The sequence below is a fragment of the Gavialis gangeticus genome, unplaced genomic scaffold (genome assembly GCF_001723915.1).
Source record: "Gavialis gangeticus isolate Ggan-Ray unplaced genomic scaffold, GavGan_comp1, whole genome shotgun sequence".
In the NCBI taxonomy this organism is placed as follows: Eukaryota; Metazoa; Chordata; order Crocodylia; family Gavialidae; genus Gavialis; species Gavialis gangeticus.
Window position 1 is genome coordinate 154,157,838 of NW_017729024.1, and position 12,314 is coordinate 154,170,151.

At 43.2% G+C, this 12,314-nt stretch overlaps 1 protein-coding gene across 1 annotated transcript in view; it reads left to right on the forward strand.

The window, feature by feature from the left end:
- The window catches only part of OXCT1 (3-oxoacid CoA-transferase 1), a 209,198-nt gene that overhangs the window by 179,407 nt on the left and 17,477 nt on the right, over positions 1-12,314 (forward strand). The window contains exon 14 of the mRNA XM_019518269.1: positions 2,107-2,196. Within this exon, the coding sequence (XP_019373814.1) occupies positions 2,107-2,196 (90 nt within the window). The remainder of the gene's footprint in view (positions 1-2,106; positions 2,197-12,314) is intronic.

Sequence of the window (12,314 nt, forward strand, 5' to 3'; positions counted from 1 at the left end):
CGAGTGCTCGTAAAGCCGTGCCAGGGGTCCTGCAATGACCTCAGCCAATTCCTTTAGTACTCTAGGGTGGAGATTGTTTGGACCGCCTGACTTGAATACATCCAGTCCCACCAGAAGCTCCCTAACTAGTTCCTCGCTAACCCTTGGCCCAGGTGTGCCCCCCCTGGGGCCCGAGGGGGGCCCAGCAGGGAGGTGGCTGTTCTGGTTCCTACTTAGGAAGATGGAGGCAAAGAAATCGTTAAACATGTTAGCTTTGTCGTCTGGCATGACAACCAAATTTCCCAACGCGTCCTGCAGGGGCCCCACATTACCCGGGACCTTCTTTTTACCCCTATGTATTTAAAAAAGGACTTCTTATTGTCCTTGATCTGGGAAGCTAGTTCTAATTCCATCTCTGCCTTGGCCTTCCTGACTGCCCCCCTACATCCCTGAGCGACTGCAGAATAGTCATCCCTGGTGATGACTCCTTCTTTTCATTGGGTGTACGCCTCCTTTTTAGCAAGGAGACATTCCCGGATGCTTTTGGTGAGCCATGGAGGCTTGCGTGCCCTCCTGCTCCTTTTGATCCTCGTTGGGATTACTTTCCTTTGGGCTTGGAGGATCGTCTCCTTAAGGATTGACCACTCTCCTTGGACACTTGGCTCCCCTCCCCTCTGGGACCTCAGCGCTTCCCCAGCTATCCTCCTTAGCTGGTTGAAGTTTGCCCTTCTGAAATCTAGGGCTGCTGTCTTACTGCATGCCTTTGCTGCCTTGCGCTGGATGGTGAATTCCAACAGGCAATGATCACTGTCGCCCAGGTGGTCGAGCACCCGCAGGCCCCTCACCAGGTCATCACCCGTGGCCAGCACTAGGTCCAACAAGGCGTCTCCCCTGGTGGGGCTGTGCACCTCCTGGGTTAGATGGAGGTCCTGCACTCTGTCTAAGAATCTACACGAGTGGTCAGACCTGGCTGACTGCTCTTCCCAGTAGATGTCCAGGAAGTTCAGGTCCCCCATGACTACCACATCCTTAGCCTTCACTACCTCTGTGAGCTGACCTAAGAATAAAGGAACAAGAGTGATTTTTCTGGAACATCATGTTTTGGGGAGCGCCTGGCCCTTGATATGATATAAACTGTCATGACCCCATCCAATAAGAGTGAGAAACAGTGACAGGAGATTTAGGATCCAACTTTACACCGCTAATGTTGTATTGAGACTGGTTCTGTTTCAGTCCAAGCAAAGTATATAGCTAATTATGTGAATGGTGATCCTAGAAACAGTGATATGACACTTCAGTAATATAATGATATTTGTATTACATAACACATAATGTCTTCATTAGGTGTGTGATGTTTTTACATACCATTATTCTTTTGAACCTATTTGAAACACAACTGTACTATTGCATTCACATTTGTATGGGAAAACAAATCCCCTCTGGGGCTGGCCAGGTTCCAGTTTCAGATGGCGCACGCTGCTACCATGTCTGTTGTGCTGCTTTTTTCAGCGTGCTTTTTTTTTGTACTGGGATTTTCTGGTATCTAAATTTGACTAACCGAATCGCATACATGGGATGTGTTTTGCAGTGCCTCAAAAGTCTTCGAGGTGCCGCAAAACACATGTGCGCACTTGTATGGATGTGCCCCAAGGCTCCATTTAAGTAAGGGACTTGAACATTAAACAAGAGTAGTCTCATTTGAGTTCAATGTTCAACATGTCAAATAAGGACATGAAGACTTTTTACAAAATTAAAGTTACTCATGGGATTAAGCTGTGATTCAAGTAAAGGATTTATTTCCATTGTCTTCATTGGAACTACTCCAAAAGTCACTATGACAGATATGTTATTCATAACTTTCTACTTACACCATATAGATCACAGAATGGGACAGTGAAGTACAATTGACTGCATGTTTCCTACAGTGTAACTCTGTCAATCGTAGTTCTAGCTAGTCAAGTTCTTCCCATATAAGATAGGGCGGGGTTTCATAGAAAAGCTGGTGATCATGCAGTCCTGAAACGATTCCATTTCTGTGCAGCAAAATATCCAGCTTATTTTAAATTGGTTTGTCTTGTACTAAATATTGCAAGGTATTTAATTTTTCCTTTTAAAATTCTCTTCTAGGGTAAGATGGTGAAAGGAATGGGTGGCGCCATGGACTTAGTATCGAGTTCACAAACCAAAGTGGTCGTGACCATGGAACACTCGGCCAAGGTGAGGCTGCTCCCTTCCTTCTAGCTGAGAAGAGCTAAACAAATATTTTGCACTGTACCAACAAGATTCACTTCCTGTTACTTGTCTCTCTCTGTTTTTAGGGGAGATTTTCTAGTGTTCCTGTTAGGTATGCTAGAAGCACAGTAGGGTGCTAGCACATTCATTTGGCTCCTGTATACAAATCTTTCCCTTTTAAGAAATGAAGTATTAATCCAGTGTTTTCAAATTGGACACATTTTTGAATGATTTTATGTAATTCTAATATTATAAATTCTAATATTATAATGTAAAATGATGGAACTGTGGCAGATGCTACAGATGGGGCTTGCTCCTCATCGTAAAAGTGACAGAAAAATGTTGTTTTCCACAGAGTGTCACTTCACTGTGGTGAAAAGAAATTTACTGCTGAAGTTGCAGGCCAAATTGATAGTGACAGCTTGATGAAACAGGCCATTTTTGTATGATTTGATACACTATCTGCTTTATATTGCTATATCATAAAAAGCTAGAGTCTTCCTTTTTCATGAACATTGAAGGCTGAGGCTTTGGAGGGAACAAACCAGAGGTGTACAGGTAGTGTCCCCTATACTTTAGGAAACATTGCAATAGTGATGGCAAACTTTATGCCCATGGAGAGCTGTGTGTGAATGTGTGTGTATATTTTCCAGTACTAAGGTATTAAAAATGACCTTTTAAATTCACAGTTGAACTACATTTTAGAATATAGAAATAACTGAAGTATAATAAACAAAGTAGCAAAGTAGCAATTTAATGTGCGTTAACAAGGATCAGGATAATGTCTCTCATAGCCTTTTTCATCAGGACCGTAGTAAATAAACGCTCTGTTTATTTAAATCCCTCCTGGGGGGAAATGAGCTGGTGCTCTATAAGTTCTAAAGCCACTACGGAGTGAAATAAACACTCTCCACATTTAGCTTTGTTCAAGTCATTGGGATTAAAAGGCCACATTTTCTGCTAGTGTAAACTGCTGTGGCTGTCTTGTAATAGACAGCAGAAAATCTGGGCCAAACTCTTCTAGCTGCCTTTTTCTGAAAGCACTTCTAACGTGGAACTCCCACAAGAGCTCCACGCTTCAAGTGTTGGCAGTATGTCGCCTTACATTAATGGCATGTATGAAGGAGAAGCATTACACTGAAGTTAATTGACCAAATCCAAGGTTTATTCCCTCATGTTTGTGACATGGTGTTCTTAAAACTAGTCGATTATATATTTTGCTTGGGCACGACCAAAACAATGGATCTGGGACACTCATCTTATGTTCCTAGTTTTTATTTTCAGACCAGATTTTAAATGTAAAACAGATGGAATACAGATATAATACAGAAGAGAGCCCTTGTGTCTCTCTCTCATTTTGCAAGCTAATGTAAAATGTGTGATGAAATTAGTAATATTATACAATAATCCTATATTCATTTGTATGAGTCTTATACCTATTTTTATTGCCATGAATTATTAAAACATCAGTATTCCTATTCTGCTAAAAACTTCCATTGTAATATTACAAATATTATTTTTATTAAAAATATATATTTTGTACAGGCAATACACTGTATACCAACACAGATTTGCAATGAAACCACTTAATATCATAGAGAAAGCTGCCACAGTTTATATTCTGTTTGTATGTGTGTAGTTAGACTGGTTCTGCACTTCCGTACTGAGTGTGCTCAGGCAGCTGCAGTCTGATCACATAGGGCACTTTTACACGTGCTCTGGGAGTATGGGGGGGCACTTTAATTAGAGCTGCTCCAAGAGCTAAATTAAAGCACCACAGTGTCTTGGATATCAGTGTCCCCATGGTTCGAAATGGTGGTGGGGGTGTTGAACTCAAATTCATTCAACAAGCTTTAGTTCAAGCATCCCTGCCACCATTTTGAAGCATGGGGACACGAATGCATGAGATGCGGGACGTTACTGGAGTGTGACAATTACCACACTCCATCAGACTCGATTAATCAGAGCAGCCTCCCAGCACTTGGGCACCTGTAGGTCTCTCAGCCTACAGGCACCCATAGGCTTTAGGGAAGCATAGAATCACCCAGGCATACATGTAATATTGTGCAAGTCCTAAAGTCTTAGGGGCAGGAAAAAGCACAAGGAATAGGTCTTTGACACCAGAGGAAGAGAAAGGCAGTCCCACCCTCTAGCCCAGTAGTCAGGACACTTACCTAGGGAGTTGCCAACCCAGGTTTTTAGGGGTCCCTTCCTCAGAGCAGGGTTAAACCTGCAGAGGTGCATAGCAAGCTCTTTCAGCACCTGGGCAGGGCAGTGTTTAGGGAGAATTATACTGACCATTGGAAGAGGTGGGGAGAGGAGCCTTACCTGCCAGGGCTCTCTGCATTTGAGCAGCAGCTACTACTGCTTTTCCTGCAGCAGCATGGGCTCTGCCTGCTGCCACTGGGAGACAGGCAGCAGTGTGGACTCCCCAGGCCTGCTTCTGCTGACCTGTTCACTCCTCACACTTGAGGACAGGTCTGTACCTCCCATGGCAGAGCCTCCTGGAGCAGGGCATCGTTTCACCCCCTCCTCCTCTAGTTACTCTACTGGGATAGGGCATGGCTTCCAAGCTGTGCCTGGCCTGTTCCCATGGCTGGGTGTGCCTGCCGTGGCAAAGACTTCTGAGGGAGGGGGACAACTGGCGCCTCCCTAAGTCACTGTCCAGGGCTAGTGCCCTGCTTGCCATCCCCTAGTTATGCTACTGTGAAACTGCATCTCCCACATTCAAGTGAAGTGAACCACTAGGCCAGCAGCTAGACTAGGGCTGTCCATCTGGTGGCCCCTATGTTGCATGCAGCCCACAAAGTTAAATTGTAGCCTCCAGGTTCCTATCCTGCTGCTGCTATCCCCCTTTTTTCTGGCTGCAGCAGCAGCCTGGGGCTCCAGGCTTGCCCTCTTCCAGTGTCCCAACTTCCAGCTTCCGCTTTCTGCCCCTGCCCCAAGGAGGAGTGCATCACAGCGCAGCCCAGGATGTCTGAGTGGCGTGGTGCAGCAGGGGAGCTTGCAGCTGGGGAGCTAAGGGTGAGATGGGGTGCACAGTACAGCCAGAGAGGAAGGATGCCTGGTGCTCTGGTGTGGCAGGGCATAGGATGCAACATGAAAGCACTGGGCTCACTGTGCAGCAGTGGAGCTGGAACAGGCATATGGTGCAGAAGGGAAGCACCCTACACATGATGCTGTGGCAGGGGCACCTGCGTACACAGTGCAGCGCAGAGGGGAGCATGGAGCCTCTGGGGCTAATGGATCCTACTTGTGCAGCCCCTGCTAGTGTGGCCCAAGGAGTGTGCAGCGACTGAGAATGTGGACAGCCCTGGGCTGGACGTTGCTCAGAGCCTTTTCTCAGACTCCTCTAGAGCAGTGCTTCTCAAAGTGGTGGTCTGTGGACCAGTGTCAGTCCGTGAGCCACCGGTCGCCGGTCCGCAGCAAGTTGCCAGGAAAGAAAGAAATATATTTTCAGAAGCATAACATTGGTATGTCATAGTGCCACAGTTCGTACGTTCCAGCACTCCAGGTGACATCACGTTGTGCAAGGTGAGGCAAGAGAAAGAAACAGCCAGTCGCGCATTTGTGCAGCGCTGTTGCATGCAGTTGCTGCCACCGGCTGAACTGGGTACCTGTCCCTGGCCCACTGGAAAAAAAATTGCCGGTCCGCCACAAAAGATAGTTTGAGAAGCACTGCTCTAGAACCTGCTCCACAGGGCAGCCTTGGGGAATGGCAAGGGAGGTCTGGAGAGGCAGGATGGCTCCTACTGGGGTAGGAAGCTGTCCCAGCATTCTTACCTTCGCCTTGGAGATGGAAGCTACCTCACTGCTTTTATGTAATGAATATTTAATACAAAATAAGGACAGGCAATTGGGAGCAAGGACCCCTTCCCTCCCAGGGCAGCAGCCATCTCACTGACCACTCTTTTCCTCCTCCTCCTGACTTCAGCATTTTACTTCTGGCAGTTATGCACATACCTGGGTGATCCTGCTGTGCCCCAGATGGAAATAGAACTGGAATGCTGCTTAAGTGCCAGGAATTGCACTTATGCAGCTGTATAAGTGCTACTTAGCTGGGTAAGGATGAAATGTGTCCAGCATATATTTTGAAGGGGATTGGGGTCGTAAATACCAAGCAACAAAAAGAAATAAGCACTGGGAGTTTGAGAGAGTTATTTATAATACAAAAGAATAATATAGTTTCACAGTGAAGCATAAAATGATAAACAGAAATCTTGTCTTCCTCAGAAAAAGTTTATAATGATGTTTATACTGGTTCAGTTCAACAGAGCTGTACTTACTTTAGTTTCCTTTCATATGTTTTCTTATTAAATATAAGGACTATATGTGATGACTTTTTCCTTGTATGCTTAGTTGATGTCAATAAAATTGCTCATGTGTTCAAATGTAAGTAAATAAGGGAACCAGGTCAGATCTAGGTCAGAATATGCAGCAATTGTAGGATCAGGATGTTAGCTTTTCAGACTGTCCCTGTAATATTTAATTGTGTGTTGCCTTGGACAACAAGGTTCCAACTTTTGATTGGTGCTTCTTGGACTTACTGCTATTATTATCCACTACTAAAAATAAGGTAGAAATTTAAAAATACATGTGCATGCATGCCTACACACATGTGCACACACGTGTGCATCCTTATATATATATAGTCTACTATGTGTAGTGTGTATAGTATTATGTATATCGTGTGTGTGTGTAGTATACCATATCTTAAGGGGAGACACGAGCCCAAAGCCCACTTTCACTTTACATGCCTAAATGGAGAAATGACAGTTACATAGTTTGTAATCCAGCTGTGGCCATGCAAGCACACACATGGCCACTGAATATACTCAGTAAACCTTCACTCTGGCTGTGCAGCTGCACAGTAAAATAGGATTGTCCTGTAATTTTAGTTCGGCAAACCCACAACCAGTGGGTGCTACATGCTAGAGGAAGAGGAGGACCCCACCACACTTTAGCTCCATAGCTCAGTGTAAACACTGAGGGGGGTTGAACCTGCATCTTCTTCCCAGCAGTGTGCTCTAATCAGAGGTAGCCAAAAGAAGGAGATTGCGGGGGCAGAAGGAAGGGAACAAGCCATAGAACATGCGACACAGTAAGATGCTACTGCTCTGGGCCATGGGTCCTAGCCTGGGCCCTTCCTCTCAATGGGGCAGAAACTTTTCTAGTGTTGCTTATCCAATTAATATTAAATGCAAGTTTCAGTGAGTGAGCTTCAAGACAGAGGCTCTGGGTAATGTCCAGACTGTGGCCTGGTAATGAAAGCACTTTGCTGAGATGGAAGTTCAAAGTCCTTTCCAGGTGGCTTTGGGATTTAACCATAACATCTACATGTATCTGAAGGTTGAATATGGTCTGCTCAGTGGCACCCAAAGATATATGTAAGGCAGTGATTCTCAACCAGGGTAGCGTGGGGAAGGGTGCCTTGAGATCCTTTCAGGGGTGCTGTGAAGTGTCACACTATGTTAGCACTGTTAGGTATGCTCAAAATAAACCCAGAAATTTTAAATAGGAATCCATGGTGTTAGAAACATCCTGACCTGTTGTGTTCTGCCTGAGTTCGTTGCAACAGAAGAATTGCTCTATTATCTTTCTGTAGTCAGAAATTGAATGAAAACCAAGAGCCGACATTTTCAAAGGAGAGTCTGTTTAGGGATACCTTGAATCTAAAAAGGCTGAGAGCCACTGATATAGGAGATAAAATTAGATGAGTTTAAAAAATGAACGTGATGGTTGAGAATATTAAAATTCTACTTATAGAATCCAAGTCAGCTGAGACTTCCAAAACTTGATTGTTCAGAATGCTGAAAAATGTACTTCAAATAATCTTGAATTATGGGCTGTTAGGCAAGATGATCTCATTTAATCTTTTCTCTAATTTGTTTGTTTCTGCAACTAGAGCAAACCTTTGGTACATCTCTGAGAGTAAAGCCTGCAGTTTAGTTATGGCTGTCATTACACAAACCAGTTAGGGGCTTACAGCTAGACTGAAATACACTTGGGTTATCATGGGGAATTTACATCTTAGTAAATATAAAAGGTAAGCATACTAAATATTTTGGGTTTTATTTAAAACAAGCAAACAGACCTGGTTTCAGGGATTAATTTTCAGTGCCATGTGTAGTAGGTCAACAAAACTCCCATTAAAAATATAGAAGTTGTACATTTCATACCAAATGAACGGACATTTCATACCAAACAAAGGACAAACTAAGAACCTAGTTAACCAAATAAGTGGTTGTATATGTATGTGCCTGTTTGTATGCGTGTGTGTCTAGAAGTAGACAATTGAAAGTGCAAAGATGTATTAGTGCACAAAACCAGTCTGTATATATGGATAACCATTTCTATTTGCTCCAGAACATTATCCAGACATGACTTTTTGGTATGAGTGCATGTTGACCATAAATACTGATTCCTAACCTTCAAAAGTTACAAAATTCAGTTATGCCTGAAATTCTGTATACAGCTCTTCTTAACTACCCACCTTTGTTTATGTATTTGAAATAGTATTAACACAATCTCTCAGCTGTTTGCAATTTATTTGCAAGACGGTTTTAGTCAGTAGGAGTGATGAACTCTGGGGAGAATAAAAGCAGAGATAATTGTGCTGTTACAAACGTGTGATGCTGTGTACACATGTATGTATACATAACTGGACCATTGGATATAAGAAATGTCTGATGTACGTTTCTTTATAGGAACTTATTGTGGAAATTTCTGAATTATTTATCCTGCCTTTTCTTTCTGTGGGAAGGTACTACAAAAGATAAACTTAAGTACATAATTTTCAGTAAACATGCAGTGTCACGAGCTGATATTCATTGGCTACATCCATAGATGTTTTTTTTTTGCTTTAAATCGGGGGGGGGGGGGAAATGTTAAGATTAATAATCATAATACAAATTATCATTTTAGTTGAATGCCTATAATTGTCACCTGCTCTTCAAATACTTTACTGATAGTGTATGATAAGATCCTATAGCAGATGTTCAGAACACATAAGGTACTTCACTTATCCACTTTCTTTTCGTGTGATTGGCATGTATTGAGGTCTACCCACAAACAACTGATTTATTTTTAAATTGAGAATATCTCCTTAGAGAGCCCTCATTTTAAACTCAGTATCTCTATCCTGGATTTCTGTACTGCTTTCTCTTGCTGCTCCAAGAGTGAAGTTGGAAATATACCAGTGTAAAATTCAGAAATCAAAACTTGCCGTTTGGGGTTTCAGATGCTGTCACATGCACACAGCAACACCACTTCCAAAAGTGAGAACATTCTATCAGAGAGACTTCTTCTGCCCAAACTGATTTTATGTTCAAGTCTACTTATTTCTTATACCCCCAAAGAGTTTCTCACACACTGCTGTTTTACCCACATCTAACAAGCACTTCAAACATCAGAGGAACTCTCTTTTATCCTCTTCACTACCCTACCGAGTGAAAGAATTCATGAACGCACTTCAGCCACTCTTAGAAAGAGAATGTTATTACACTGATAAAAAGTTTATGGTTTAGCGATGGCCAATGATGTCCCCTGTTTGTGTGTTGTCTGGTCAGATTCCAGACTCTTCGATCCAGGCCCATGTCTGCCTTGTTGATTTGTAAATAAATAGATAATTTAAAGATGGCTTTAATATCTGATGATGGATTAACACAACAAGCCAAGGTGTGAAGTATTGAGATAGACTGAAAGGCTACAGAAGAGAGGGAGGGAAATAAATTCTAATAGGAGTAAGAAGAGAATAAGTGATATGAGATCCGTCAAGGCTTCAGAGATGCCTGTGGTTACTGGTTGAGTAAGGGAGTAGGGGAATAGGTGAAGTAAAAAGCATGGAAAAACCTAGTGGATAAAGAAAAGGGACACCAGCCAAGGTTACTGCAGAGTCAGAAATTGTCAAGCATACTTCACAAGGGACAGAGGAATATTGAATTTGGGTATTGTCAGACTACATTAGCAGCAGATTAGTTTTCTACCACAGTTTCTATGCTGTTTGCCTCTATGTGATAAAGCAAGTTTAAATTCTACAGGAAAACTGTCAGATGGGCCTAACTCACTGCTTATTCTGGAGACTTGGGAAACCAGCACTTTTTTATTTTGGAATAGGTTAGGATGATCTAGTTATTTATTTATTACATTAATCTAACCTATATGACCTGTATTTTATGCTTGTTATTTTAAGGAAGAAGTGGCAGATATTTATTAGCAGAGATTACCCTGAGAGCTCAGATCTACCTCTTAACTTTTTCAAAACCATTGATTTGGGTTGGACAGGTGACCTCTAGCTGAAAAGCTCACATTCCATTCCTCTGTTATAAACAGTTTTGATGCCATGAAATATTAAATACATTTTTGCACAAGAGAAGATTTTTTAATACAGGCTTGGTTGTGGAGGCTCTGTCCAGTCTTCTTTTATCCAGACAAACCAGCTTAGACTCAGACAGCAACAGATCCTGCAGTTCTGTTTGGGATCTCATGCTGATGCTGCTCTGTAGGCTTTGTGGTTTCTAAAAGCCTTTTCTTATGATAAGTGGCAGTAGGATAATCTTTGGCTCTTCCATTCAAGAAACTGAAATGCATCAGCAGTCAGGGTCACAGAGCTGTCTTCATGTCATCACCTCTACAGGACTGTACAGTTCAATCTTGGCAGAACACCCCAAGGAGATATTACGTGACCTTAAAGGTGTTCCATGATGTGTTGCTGAAAATTTTAAAAATAGCACAAATCAATCTTGGCTGGTATGAGAGCAGAATGCAGGAAGGTCCTTGAGATGGGAATAACTTAAGTCAATCTCTGTCTCAAGTCATTACTTTCATTAAGATGGAGTCATTTTCATCTGAGTAGTTGCCTTGATGCCAGATGTAGATCTTGCTGGCAAAATTAGAAAGAAACAGTGGTTCCCCATAGGAAAAAAGAAATCCTGGAGAACCACATGGATTGTTCAGTTTTTCAGAAACCGGGAACAGAATCTGCTGAGGTCTGGCTGCCCAAGCTATATTAAGGAGACCTGACAAAAAAAATCATCTGTGGTCAGATGATTAATTTAGGCTTGCAACACTCCCAGACCACCTTCGAAAGGTAAAATGAAAAGAATGCAGTAATAGTAGGGATGTTCATTTACTGTTGCAGCTGTTAGATGCCTACGAGTAATTAAAGGTGCAGTGACCTGTCCATTTCTACATTTTTAGAGCTTTTTCCACCTATGTCCCTCTACTAGGTTTTTTAAACATGTGTGCTTCTACATGAGTGTCTCCTCAGAGAGGAAGCTTTGCATCAAAATTGATTCTAATTATTATATAAAATGCCCCCATCCCAGGTCTCCTAGCTTTGCTAACGAACGGTATCGCAGAAGGAAGCTTCCTGTTCATTATGTTTGCAGGCTGATGTATGGTTTGTATAAAACACTTTGGGATAGTAAAATTCCATCTAATCCAAAATCTTTGTCTGGATTATGCTGACATAAAGTCTGGGGAAAGGGAGGGAGCTGGATTTGTGTGAAATCTCTATTGGGTGACTTGATTACACGAAGAGTTGCTCTGGGTTCTATGCCCCCAAAGTGGCTAGAATTGACTATTTGTAGAGCAGACTCTCTGTAAATCCTGTGCATAAATAAGCATATCAGAGCCTGCAGTGACCTTCTGTGATATGGCTGATTCTGGAATAAGATGGGAGTAGGACGGGGGTGGGCAAAATATGGCCTGCGGGCCATGTCTGGTCAGTCAATTGATCCTATCTGGCACTGGGAGCCTGAGGAGAGAGGGCTGGCCGGGCTCTGTGCTGCTTCAGTCTACCACAGCTAGGGCCGTGCAGAATACAGACTCCTCCAGCTCCCTGCATCCACCATCCCTCTTCCCTGCCCAGCTCCCTACTGGTGCTGTAGCTGTGCAGTCCTGGCAGCTGGGCCTGCATGTGATAGGGAATGTAGTGCTCCAAGCAGCTGTCCTGCCTGCCCCCGTTGCACCAGTAGTCCATGCCAACTGTGGGGAGGGGAATAGGGGGAAGGGGGAGGGGACAGTGGTGGGGCTTGGCCCCAAGGCAGCTGCTCTCTAACTTTCCTGGTCTGGCACAGCAGCAGCAACAGCTCATCGCGGTG